We start from the raw sequence: 12,115 nt of genomic DNA, 5'->3' as shown, positions 1-12,115 counted from the left end.
CCCTCTGCAATTGAAAAAGATATATGAATATGCATGCGTTTAAAAGGGTGCGCCGGTACGGCTCTCAAACGGCGACGTATTACGTATCTGAAAAATGCAGCCCAAAGGACTAGTTAAACTAAAAACTCGCGTTAAAGCCTGTGCGGAGTTCTCGAGACGAGAGGGATACGGGATACCATGGGAAGCAGGAGAGAAAACGATACATCTCGTCCACGATATATGCAACGTTCGCTGATTTAATTTCGGCGTATCACGCACGAGTGGCAGCTGACGTTCGCTGTCACTTGGTCGGAAACTGCTATCGTTTCGAGCTTATCGAGCAATATGCTCATACAAATAAGGCTACTCGTGCGCTATCTCTCTCTCTCTCTCTCTCTCTCTCTCTCTCTCTCTCTCTCTCTCTCTCTCTCTTTCTCTCTCTCTCTTTCTCTTTCTCTCTGTTGCACAGTCAATTTAATAACAAATAATGAAATTGCAGCAAAACTCAGCTAAAATAACGTAATTAATTCTTTTCTAAATTTGGAAATAGTCTAGACCATGAGTTTACTTTTTTATTATTTTTAAATTACTTATCTATTTGGAATTGCGTGTGTCCTACTTTTTTGAAATAGAGACTTATTTTGGCACTGCTGTATGAGATACAATGGAATTAATTTTCTGTACATATATATTAAAAATTTCCTTTACCAAAATGCACTTTCTGCATTAATGCGGTCTCTTTTCTATTAATATTTGCATTGAATAAAGTTTAGTTTGAAACTAGTTAAAGAGTAATTGTGAAACATCTTTCTAAAAGAGAAGCTAAACTGTTGAAGTTAATTAAGCTGCATGATTCTGATCAAAAAACCTATATTGACTGATAAAAATAATTTTACATCAGGTATCTGACATTCCCTTATCAACTTTGGCAAATACGACAAACCGATTTCGCAGCAGCACCGATAATATAATAGAAGAAAAAACATCGCGCGTGTAGATTTTACTACGAACCTCCCGCGATTTTGCAGACTGTCCCAGCGTCCTTGAGCACGTACCAGAGTTGTTCAAGGTGTATCCAATTTCGCGGAGCGAATTTACGCACCTACCCTTTTGCGGGCCCTCCTCTCTTTTTACCCGCAACGAATCTCTCGCCAGAGAGACCGTTGTGTGTCCGCCGCTCTATACCTTTAAACACTATCCCCAAAGGTCAATTACCGATAAACTCACGGCAGGAAGGTATACCTAAGCTCGCGGTATATAAAGAAGGACGATGCGGGATGGCGGCCGCGGTGGTGAAGAGGACCAAGAGGGAAGGGCTAAAGCACCGCTCGTAAACGCGCGATGGGAAAGATACAGTCCATGCGGTATTCGATATAAAGCCGGGCGCGTACGTGGCTGTGGGTTAAGAAGTTGTCACGTGAGCGCCCGACGGATAGGCGAAACCCTGGGGCGTCCCCGTAATGCCGAAGAACCACACCGGAGAGAGAGAGAGAGAGAGAGAGTCCGTTGATTTGCCCGAGATTTATAGTGCCGCGGCAGTTTCGGGCGCGTATCTGACATCCGCCCGTCGCTACTCTCGTGACGCGTCGCGCTTAAAGAGCCCACCACGGACTCTCGGAAACACGCGAGCTCGTCGTAAAACGTCGCGTGGAAATTTTTGACACGCTCAGTCACGCCGAGTATACACCTCATGTTATACAGCGGCGTTTGCATATCGAGCTTAATGCAAACAGGCGAAATGTAATGTCGCGTACGATTGCGATCGGCGCGGTGTGCAGCAGGATTATTTACCAAGATTTAATGATTGATAAGAGATTAACGTTTAATCGGTAACCGGTCAATCTTCCGATTAGCGTGACTGAAATATCTCTGTCTGATTGAAACATATACAAGTTCCACAATTGGCGTTACAAAGAAAGTTCAATGAAACGCGAAACGAAATCTCTTATGGAGCTTCGTGTTTTCGAGTTTTTCTGCATTTTTTAAAATAAATAAAGTTCCTTCTTCCACACCGGTGAAATATTTTTTCCATGTCCTTAATGCCGCTGAAGATATACACCTCGGGACTCGGGGGTGATACATTCCGTCGGTCGGTCGCGTCGCGCGGGCCCGCGCGAAAGCCACGACGATGAGGGGGATGTTATAAGCGGACGGCGGTGTGATAAGAGTCGTAATTTATAACCGGTCGCGGATATTTCCGCGGCGTGGCTCTTAAACCGGTGCGGGCGTGCCGACGGAGCGCAATCTGCGCGCGCGAATACGCGTGTGTTAACTGTTGACACGATGAAAAACGTATTACGTCGCGCGCGCGCACGATCGCGATAGCGCGATAACGCGCTGCGAGCCGCGCTCTCTCTGTAATGACATTTCCGGGACAATTTTGATTTGCATTAACGAGGCGAACGGGCGCGATTTACGTCGCAATCGTGTACCCGGCGCGATTAACGCGCAACGTGAATCGCGCTCCGGGCGAAATCGAGCGAGGGTGTGCCGTGGAGGAGGCGGAAAAACGGGTATCGGTTAATGCGCAAATTCATCACCGCGAGGACAAGATCCGTGAGCGGAGGGTAATTTCCCTTTTGCGATAAAACAATATGTAATTACATTGTGTATATACGTATATACACACGCGCACACGCACACGAATACAGATATGATAAAACGTGTGCATTAAATACAAACAATAATTGCATGTTAACAATAAATTAATTTTCAATTTTAAAGTAATTTGCGTTACGCGATTGCGCGCGTGTCATTTTCTGTTCTTGTTTAAAAAGGGATTGCGCTCCCCCGCTGCGATATAGGTAGTATTGCGCAACCGGCGCAATTTAGCCTCTTTCAATTCGGAGGTTGTTAGCCAACAATAAGTTGGCCGTAATTTGGCTTTCAAAGCATACGGACGGGCTAACTTTCCGTAAGAAACTTTTTCAAGACGGCAAATATTGAGATATGCCTTTCCGCATGCAATGCTCTTCGGGTAAAGATGGCAAATATTGAGATATGCCATTTCGTATGCAACACGATGATGCAATTTGGTATCCTGATTGCAAGTTCGTTTGTCGTTGGAAGTTGGATTCCCTGTTATTTGACAAATATTTATAAAATAACGTTCGAGGGGAAATTTACATCGCGAGCGTTGCAGGCGGCGGCAATGTCGGCGTGTTGCAAGGGCGATATTAGGTTTGACTTGAAAGCGAAACACAGAGAAAACGCAGAAAAGAGACGTGCCCTTCTTACATTTTCTCCGTATTTGGAATAAAGCAATGATCACGTATAGAGAGAAAGCTAAAAGCAAACAGCTCTGGAAGGTGTTGCTAAAAGGAAACAGGCGTATATATTGGCCGTGGATCGTGTGAACGCCCGCCGAGCAATAAGGCAAAAATCCAAAAAGCGGCGGATGTGCGATTTATTTTGAAACGTGAGATAAAATTGGGTCTTGAATTCTGCAGAAGGGAACCAATCAACAATCGAAAAATCGCTGGTTGGCTTCCTTCTGCGGGGAATATAATCCGATTGAGGCACACAGCTTCGAAAAACCAATCAATACAACTTATTGTATTCGCGTATATCTCCTTTCGAACAGACATTCTATCCTAATATTTCTTTGTACACAATAATGGCCAACGTTAGCAACGAATTTCGCGTCGGCTTTACCTTTTCCCCCCCGTGATAAATGACCGTCATAAATTAACGGAAAGCTTTAATCGATAATTTACTAAAAGTTTCATTCGCTTTTGCCGCAAATGCTCCCGATTCTTGACGAGCGCACGTATAAATCGTGTAATTTACGTCGCAATTGTGAGGATCAAAAATTGTGGCCGTCAAAAAGTTTTGATCAAAAGGAGTAGATACCCCCGTCTTCTTATTTCACGCCGCTATCTTTAGATACAATTTCATACTCGAATCTAAAGTACCGGGAGGGGGGAAGGGGGAGAAGGGGGGGAGCGGGGGGCCTAATCGAAAATGCGCCACTGGCTTCGGCGGATATCGCGAAGGAATGGCAGCTACGTGCTTCCATTTTATCGCGATCCCCTGCTGATTCCCTGTTGATTGCCGATGGCTGCGATAGAAAGATTACGTATATAGCAAAAGGGAGAAATGCTCGTCCGATAGAAGCGCGAATATAGTTCGACGCGATCGCGAGGAAACGGATTTCCGCTGACAATAAGAGACACCCCCGCGCACAGATAGACAGTTCGTTAGTCACCGACCTAAGAGCGCCGATAATTACTCCGCCATCCGTGTATCGTCACGAGGTCACTCGGATGACGCGGTATCGAGGTCAACTCGAGCGCTTTTCCAGTACAGAGGACCAGCTACGTCGCGGCGGTTCCGAAGGACGGAATACATCGCTCTAATATAGACGAGACACGTCGAGTAATGGCGCGGCAGGGGGTTTATAGTCAGACAACATCCTCGGCATCCCCTGTTCGACGATGCCAGTGATGTTATCCACTTGACAACGTGCCACTATAACTAGATATAATCTTCGAGTTTATCGGAGCACGAAGCGCGGCGTGAGGTCTGTGCGATTTAGTGTGCCTATACGCTGCTGGAGCGCGGGACCGGAGCGAAAGTACAGAACAAACAGTGTGCAAATAGCTCTTCGGGAAAGTGTCGCTTAATATATACATCTCATTTTTAGATTTCGTTGAAAACATTTTGCGCAAAGAATTTACGCGGTGAGTATCTACCTTTTCTAGTTAAAGTTTGAGATTTATTCTCGTAACTTCTTGTTCAGAGATGCGTGTGACTCTTTAAAATTTTCAAGGGCAGCCGTGCTGTTTCTAAATATGAGTAATAACTTACACACAGAAATGATCGCATCTTGAAGATCTTTGTGAGTGGGCTATATATAATATATTATCCACAGTGTACTGTCTGGAGAGTTTCTCGTATGTATTGTTATAAAATCTTCAAAAAATATTACAAGAATACACATATATAAAATATATATTAAAATGTGGCGCACATAAAATTCTAAATAAACTTTTGATCTCCAAGTCTGATGCTGATAATAGATCTAAATTGAGTTCAATATTCAGGATTGAAATCAAGTTATATATAAGATCATCCAACATTTCTTGAATAAAACTTTCATTCATCAGGTTGTCGAGAGAAATAAAGAATCCTCTTGTAAAAAGTCTCGATATTTTTTAACAATAAAAATTAAGATCTTAACTGTTCTTACGGATCATAATGTACGCACATGACGAGCTATTTATTCAAAACACGCGCGCGCGCATGTCGTAACAGCGTTTATGCACTCGTTATTCTCGCTCGTGGAAGCTATCGCGTTAACACATTACGTGGAATTCTTATGGCGGCCCGACATAGCCATTTGTGCGATGTGACACGCGATTACAAGTAATTACACCTCGCGCGTGTCATGAATATTTACGAGCGCAGTTTTTAAAGTTTCGTGTTTAGTTTAGTGCGCCGCGCGCCGCGCTATACGTATCGGGAAAAATGATTTCTCGTTTACGAGCTTGACGTTGGATGAGTTTTCAAATATGGCGCACGTGTAATACGAAAAAAAATGTGTTCCAGCCAGCAAAGTGGTGTCTTGATAAAAGTTATTTAGAAACGTGGCATATATTATTTTTAATTTTATTCGACCAATATAATGAATCGACTTAATACTTTTTTCATCTTGTTTTTTCACTCAGATCTGATGAAAATACTCATAAAATTCTTAAGATATTTGGCCACATATGTTTTTGACACTAAATTAAAGATAGCTCTGTTTACTCTAGAAAAACAAGATTATTAAAATATCATAAAGAGAACTAAACTGTTACAATTTAAGTTTTAATTGTGTGAAATAAATTACAAAATTTGATGTGATTTTAATTAATCTCTACTTATATATTTTAATAGGTTGCCGGTAAAACTTAAAAAAAAACTGAAAAGCGTCTGCGCGAGACAGTATCGCAGATCATTTCCTATTTTTATCTGTTCTAATTGGAGACGAAGAATAGAACACACATATACATCCGACCACTTAATTTTGTCGTCATTCGCAAGAATTGTCGTGGGAAGAGGAACGATCTTCCCGGGGCGAGTTAATCAATTCCATCGGGGGGACACAATCGATCCCTCGGGTAACAACTGGAATCATCAGCGCAATTACTTCTGCGCAATTACGTTTCCACGAAATGTCGCGATACCGTATCGACGTTTTGACACTCCGCCTCGCCGCGAATAATTCATGCCACGACGGCAGTGGTTAGTGTCGCCTACGTGGCAGACGCGAGGAGAGATCGCGCGTATCGGCACACTCGGGACGGTCATTATTTTGCATTAAGTCGTTAGCGCCCGATCCCGTGCGCGCCGCGGTCGAAACGAAACAAGAAAATCGCGTGTCCCATCGTAAACTTCCGGCCGCGGCTGTACAAAGAGTCCCGCGTCCATGATAGACCGATTGCCCGTAATGGCTCGCCTCGTCCTCGTAATTCTGCTTGTCGTTCCTGTCGTGCGCTAGTCGCAAATTGAAATTCACGGTGGCCGCCGGGCCAAATGTGCCCGCCCTCCACTCATCCGCTTTTCAGCGGCTCCCAGGCACGGAGCAATACGTTAAGCAAGGTAAGCGTGAATGGGCGCCGAAATACCTACAGGAATTTCTACGAAATGGACGAGAATGGGAGAACGAACTCGGGCGGATGAAATCTGCCGTTAAAAATATTATGAATAAAAAATCGATAATCGCGGTCTCGTTAAATAAGAGATTTTTCGCCGCGACACGCGTGAAGTCCATAAAATGAAATATGTAGAAAAAATAGTAATGTGTAGTGAGAGAGAGAGAGAGAGAGAGAGAGAGAGAGAGAGAGAGAGAGAGAGAGATTAAAGTTTTAATTCAATGAAATTTACGTAAAGGAGCTGTACGTAGCCACGTCAATTAATTTACATTATTTTCGATGGCGGAGGTTACATTGTTGTGAGTTGTGAGTAACAGGAACCATGATGCTCGTTGATGAGCATTGCGTTATATGGGGGAATATTCATGCAAGACGCTCGAGAGTATAACGCGCCCGCTTCACCATTCGCGAGGCGGGCAATTGTCGCCGAATTAAATCCGAAATTAGCGCTTGTTTATCACTTCCCGCAGTGTCATTTATCTTGAATATTTACGTACGTTTCGCCGGGGAACGAAATACACATAGGTATGCCGGCGCGACGCGCAGTGCATTAATTATACCGCGGCGGTTCGTCACATGGTTCTTCCTAAAATAATGAATTTCCATAAATTCGTCGTACATATAAACGGGATTTGATTTCGCGCGTCCGGTCCTGTCGATTTTAACCGGGAGAGTCGCCCGAAAACTATGGGCGATATATAACCGCTTGATAGTTTGATTTGTAACAAGAGGAGCACACATATGCGCGGGAGCTGCAGCAGCTTGTTTTTTTGCGCGTCGCATCAAAAGCCAATGAATTTGTTGATATTTGCCCACGGCTCTTTGCGACGGTCAAATATATAGGCCAACAAATCTTTCTCTATTGGCCGAATCTAAAAGTGTACCCGCGCACATGATTGAAATTATTGAGCGTCGGGGGTAAATAAAGCCCCGAGTTCGGTATTGCCGAACAATTGCGAATTTCCGCGGGACGTGGGAATTGATTTTTCCCACTCTCCCCCTGGTATTATACATACGTCTTGGAAATAGAAGCCGGGAAAAATTCCGGATCGGATCCAAATTCGGTGCGTTCACGGGTGAGCGGGCGAGCAAAATTATCCGTGGCCGCGCGCTATCCGACATTAATGGGTCGACCTATTTGCATATCGCGTTTAAACTACGCGAAACGTTATTCCGCTTTAATACCGCGTCGTAGCGGAGGGGCGCATATATACTTATCATCTTTTATGACTCCGCGAATATCCAGTTTGTCGGAAATACTCTATCTCGCGGCCCTTCCGCCGCGCGAGTTTCTTAGTCGCAATCTCGCGCGCGCGATACGCGAAGCGGATGGACTCGCGCGGGGGGGTGCGCAATCGCGCAAACAAAGCCGTCCCGCCGCCGCCGCCGCCGCGCGCCGTTATCGCCGGGGCCGATCGTCGACATTCGGTTTCTGTAACCCGCTCAAACGCGATCTGTAATTACAGGTGCGATTCCGGAAAGATGATACGCGACTACCTGATACTGCTCTCATGGCTCTGCGCGGTGCAAGGGAAGATAGGTAAGTACCCCCGGCACGTTCCGCGATTTTGTTACCGCCGGAAACTGCCTCGGAGCGCATAACCGGCGGTATTATACTTCTCATGCACTTGCAAGACACGCTCGTGTGCTTCCCTTACACGCACTCTGGTAAACGCAATTTTTTCCCCCCGCATGAAAAGAAATTATGTATAGTATTCATATCCGATTGCCTTTGGGCGCAATCTGGCTATCGCGTTTACGCGCCGCCAGAAAATCCACCCCGCGGCGCAGTTTTCTCGAGAAAAAGAGAGAAAGAGAGAGAGAAAAACTTCCCGGCGTTGTATAATAGGCCGGGAATAACGGACAGATTCGGAGCGATACTGCAAGTAGAATCTCAATATGAGAATGTCACTTCAAATCCATAACTGTACTCGATTTTTGAAGAAACGATTTTCTTTTTCGTTAATGCAATCCCATGCACCGAAATGATGTAACCGAATCTTTTTCTGTGTAAGTATCATGAAATGAAACCCACTAATTTTTTATATAAATCTATTTTTTATATAAATCTATCTGAAATATTTTGCATAAAAAATATATGTAGAAATAAGATAGTAAAAAAATTAATGATTTGTGAGATATTTTCTATTGTATTCTGACATATTTTGACATAAAATATGAAATATTGTAAAATACTCATTTTTTGATTATCTTAGTTTAATACTTTTGTGCACAGATTAACGAGATGATTTAATTAGTGTAAAATTGTTTCTAAAAAAAGTTGTTGCACATTGTAAATTGTAATTGCATACTTTCCAATTGTTGCATGGAATTGCAATAACAAAAAATGTTCACATAAAATTATCGAACCATTCAAATTGCTTTTGTTTTTCTTCCGTAATTTTTTTCTATATATCTTTAACAAAATCAAGTCACAGTTTTGTGATTATTCTGCACAATCCCCTCTTTATGCACATAATAATATTGCAAATATTTTTATATTTACAATTTTTATATAAATAATTTCTATACTCTTTTTTATAGACGATTAAAAATTGCGTTTGCTAGTACATTAAAAAAGAAGCACGAAATTCCATTTAAAAATTTAGAAATTGCAATATTACACACAATGACGTTTATAATTTATGCAATATTCATAAATACAACGTAACAAGTAAAACTAATATTTTTTAGTGCGTTGCGCTGATATTTTCCCTGTATATTTTATCCATTTATACATTTTACTGTTTGTAAGATATAATCAGTCTAAATTTCGTGAGACTCTGCATAGGGTTTACCACCGGAAAAGCAAAATTTCCATCTGCTACACGAATTTCGCTGTGTGCAGCATTTTTTCCGTGTAGATGCGCAAATATGATCTCTATGTTTATTTGCGACAATGGAAGCGCAGCAATTGGTGTGAGATGTATTTTTCCATATCTACAGCAATGAAAATTGGACTCACCGATATGATACTAGTTTTAAATCCCTGGGATATTTCGACAAGGTTATACGCACTGCCGGCCAAATTTTACACGGAGAAGGGGGTCAAAAAACCTGTTTATTTAAGGGAACATAAAAATAACGAGCTTTTTGAACGTATAAATTAAGCCTCTTAATAAACAGCGATATTTGAAATTTTTCACTATTTTGCACTGACAAATAAGTTATTTTTATTTCGTGCCATTCGTTATTACTTTTTCGAAATATATCGATTCGACCGAAGCCAGAAAGTGTTCAACCGTGTTAAGCGCCAAAATACATATTGATTTGATATTGAAAATTTTGGATACTGTTTGTAGCGTTTTTTACGTGCTCTCGCGCGCGCGCGCATCTTATTCGATCCTGTTACATTAATCCTCCATTAATCCCGGATCAGGATAAAGTTTTTTTTTTCTATTTTGCAGGATATTTCTGGCATATCACCGATATTCATTACGACCCGAAGTATGCTATGCAGGCAAACGCCCCTTCCAGTAAGTCAACACGCTTTGCATAATTCTTACAATTTTGCGATGCGAAATCGTCGGCGAGGAATAATTTTACGAGAATAGATTATAGAATATTTATACAATATTTTATTAATTGCGCGGTCGCATAGATTTCAAGAAGAATGATTTGCATGCGCTTGTGCTGACGATGATCCTCATCCGACTCGTGGCCCAAGTTACTCGCCGTGCCGGCCGTGGGGATTGATCACGTAATTGTTAGCGAGTTCTTTTATCTCATATCCAGTTTTTCATATCTCGTACGATCACTCACGCGAATCTCATCCTATCAAATTTCATCGTTTCGCCTCGGAAGTAGATTACGTGACCCGCGATTTCGCGAAATTCGCGTGAAAATTTTCACTTTTTCGCGCTCTTAGAGAAAATGTACGTGATCGATCGCCCCGTTGCGAAATCCGAACCTTGGTGTTACCACCCTCGGTATCGGTGTTGCCCAGATGTTTCGAGGTATAAACTTTCCCGGGTGCGTTTCATGAAAATTTTCCTCAAACTTATTAGCATCCCTTTTTGTGTGAGAATTTCCACAAAACTTCATAATTTCCGAAACTTATCTATTGGGTAGCAAGTTTTTTTTTCCGAAGGAAGAAGCTCGCACGGGATATTTTCCAATTGTTTTTCCAGCATGCGACGAATCGGCTCGCCGCCGCGCGGCCGGCTTCCGAGCTTTAACACGAATACACGCCTCCGAATCCGTTACACTCATTTCATTTTCCGACGATCGCATGAGCGAATTATTATCATTTCTCTAATAGGACGGTAGAACTGTTATTTACTGGCCTACCCGCGCGCGCGGGTATTTACCGATCATTCTAAAGAACCTAGCGTGCTCCATAGGCTGCAGGCACGAGACCTGCACGAAATAGAGGCGGCTTGAATTACCCCTGACCTATCCCTCCCTCGGCCCACATCGCCCGTCTCAGCTATAGGCCTTAGGCCTCGTGTCGTACGAACGTTAGCGAGACGCGGGCCGAGTGAGCGCGCGAATAAAAGCGCGACCCTTAGGCCGTTCCCTGTCACGCGGCCGCGTGATTTTTATTTCTCGCAAGTTCTCACGATCATCAACCGCTTGCTTTCTATTCCCTCTCGCAACCCTTATCCATTTGTCGCTTCCCGAGATAGTCTCATCTCGTGAGCGAATCCTATCTTTTACCGTCGTGTGTTTCAGTGTGCTGGAACATGAAAAACGCCGTCGATACCGGACATGTGTGGTTCGACAAAAAAATGGCGGCCGGCAAGTTCGGCGACTACAGCTGCGACTCGCCCTGGGCCCTGATCGAGTCGGCGGCGCGGGCGATGAGATCGATGCAAGGCGATATCGAGTTCGTCCTATGGACGGGGTACGTCCAACTATCGTATAATCGTCGCCCCGGTTAATGTTCGGCGTTCGATACGCTGTTTCCGTACGTGGGTCATTTGCGCATTGACAGTCTAAATGGGATCTCTCACTGGGGAAACGATAATCTGCTATTTTTTAATTCTTTTCCATAAATACGGATAATTGATGTATATTATGATTGAGATGCGATATGTTGATGTAATAGGCTATTTATTAACCAATAATTCGCATTAATATCTTTCTGTTTTCGGATTCATCCATATCGAAATACAAGGACGTTTTATTATTATCATTATTATTATTTTTAAGGGCTCTTTTTCGAATGATTATTTTCGGTAATATTATTATTACTGTTTCCATTGCAAATCATTATCGCTGTTGTCGTTATTACCAATTTATGTTACGTATTTGAAATTTATGAAAATATTCAGGGCTTTTATAATAGTCAAACGATATACGACCTGCTATCGTTAATAACGATTGTAGTTGTTAAATGAATCATTAACGTATTGTAATTTATTCATGAGATCTCATTTATTATCAATAAAATTATAAACAAGATCCAGTTTGGGGTACGGCAACTTGTTAATTCAGTTAATAACGCGATTATTATGTGTTGAATATATTATCGTTAAATAAATTTACTTTACGAA

General features: G+C 42.6%; 1 protein-coding gene across 3 annotated transcripts in view; it reads left to right on the top strand.

Annotated features, from left to right (window-relative positions):
* The window catches only part of LOC105452481 (acid sphingomyelinase-like phosphodiesterase 3a), a 41,463-nt gene that overhangs the window by 14,947 nt on the left and 14,401 nt on the right, over positions 1–12,115 (top strand). The window contains exons 1-5 of one of the 3 annotated variants that reach the window (XM_011693607.1): positions 4,299–4,555; positions 4,625–4,661; positions 8,084–8,157; positions 10,025–10,093; positions 11,292–11,463. In XM_011693607.1, coding sequence (XP_011691909.1) covers positions 8,100–8,157; positions 10,025–10,093; positions 11,292–11,463 — 299 coding nt within the window. In that variant the 5' untranslated portion in view covers positions 4,299–4,555; positions 4,625–4,661; positions 8,084–8,099. Of the gene's footprint in view, positions 1–4,298; positions 4,662–8,083; positions 8,158–10,024; positions 10,094–11,291; positions 11,464–12,115 lie in introns of those variants that run through there. The other 2 variants (XM_011693605.1, XM_011693606.1) reach the window with 2 other exon arrangements.

The sequence above is a fragment of the Wasmannia auropunctata genome, unplaced genomic scaffold, assembly GCF_000956235.1.
Source record: "Wasmannia auropunctata unplaced genomic scaffold, wasmannia.A_1.0 LD336031.1, whole genome shotgun sequence".
In the NCBI taxonomy this organism is placed as follows: Eukaryota; Metazoa; Arthropoda; class Insecta; order Hymenoptera; family Formicidae; genus Wasmannia; species Wasmannia auropunctata.
Note: the sequence above shows the minus strand (reverse complement) of the source record. Positions and strands in the feature narration are given on the sequence as shown.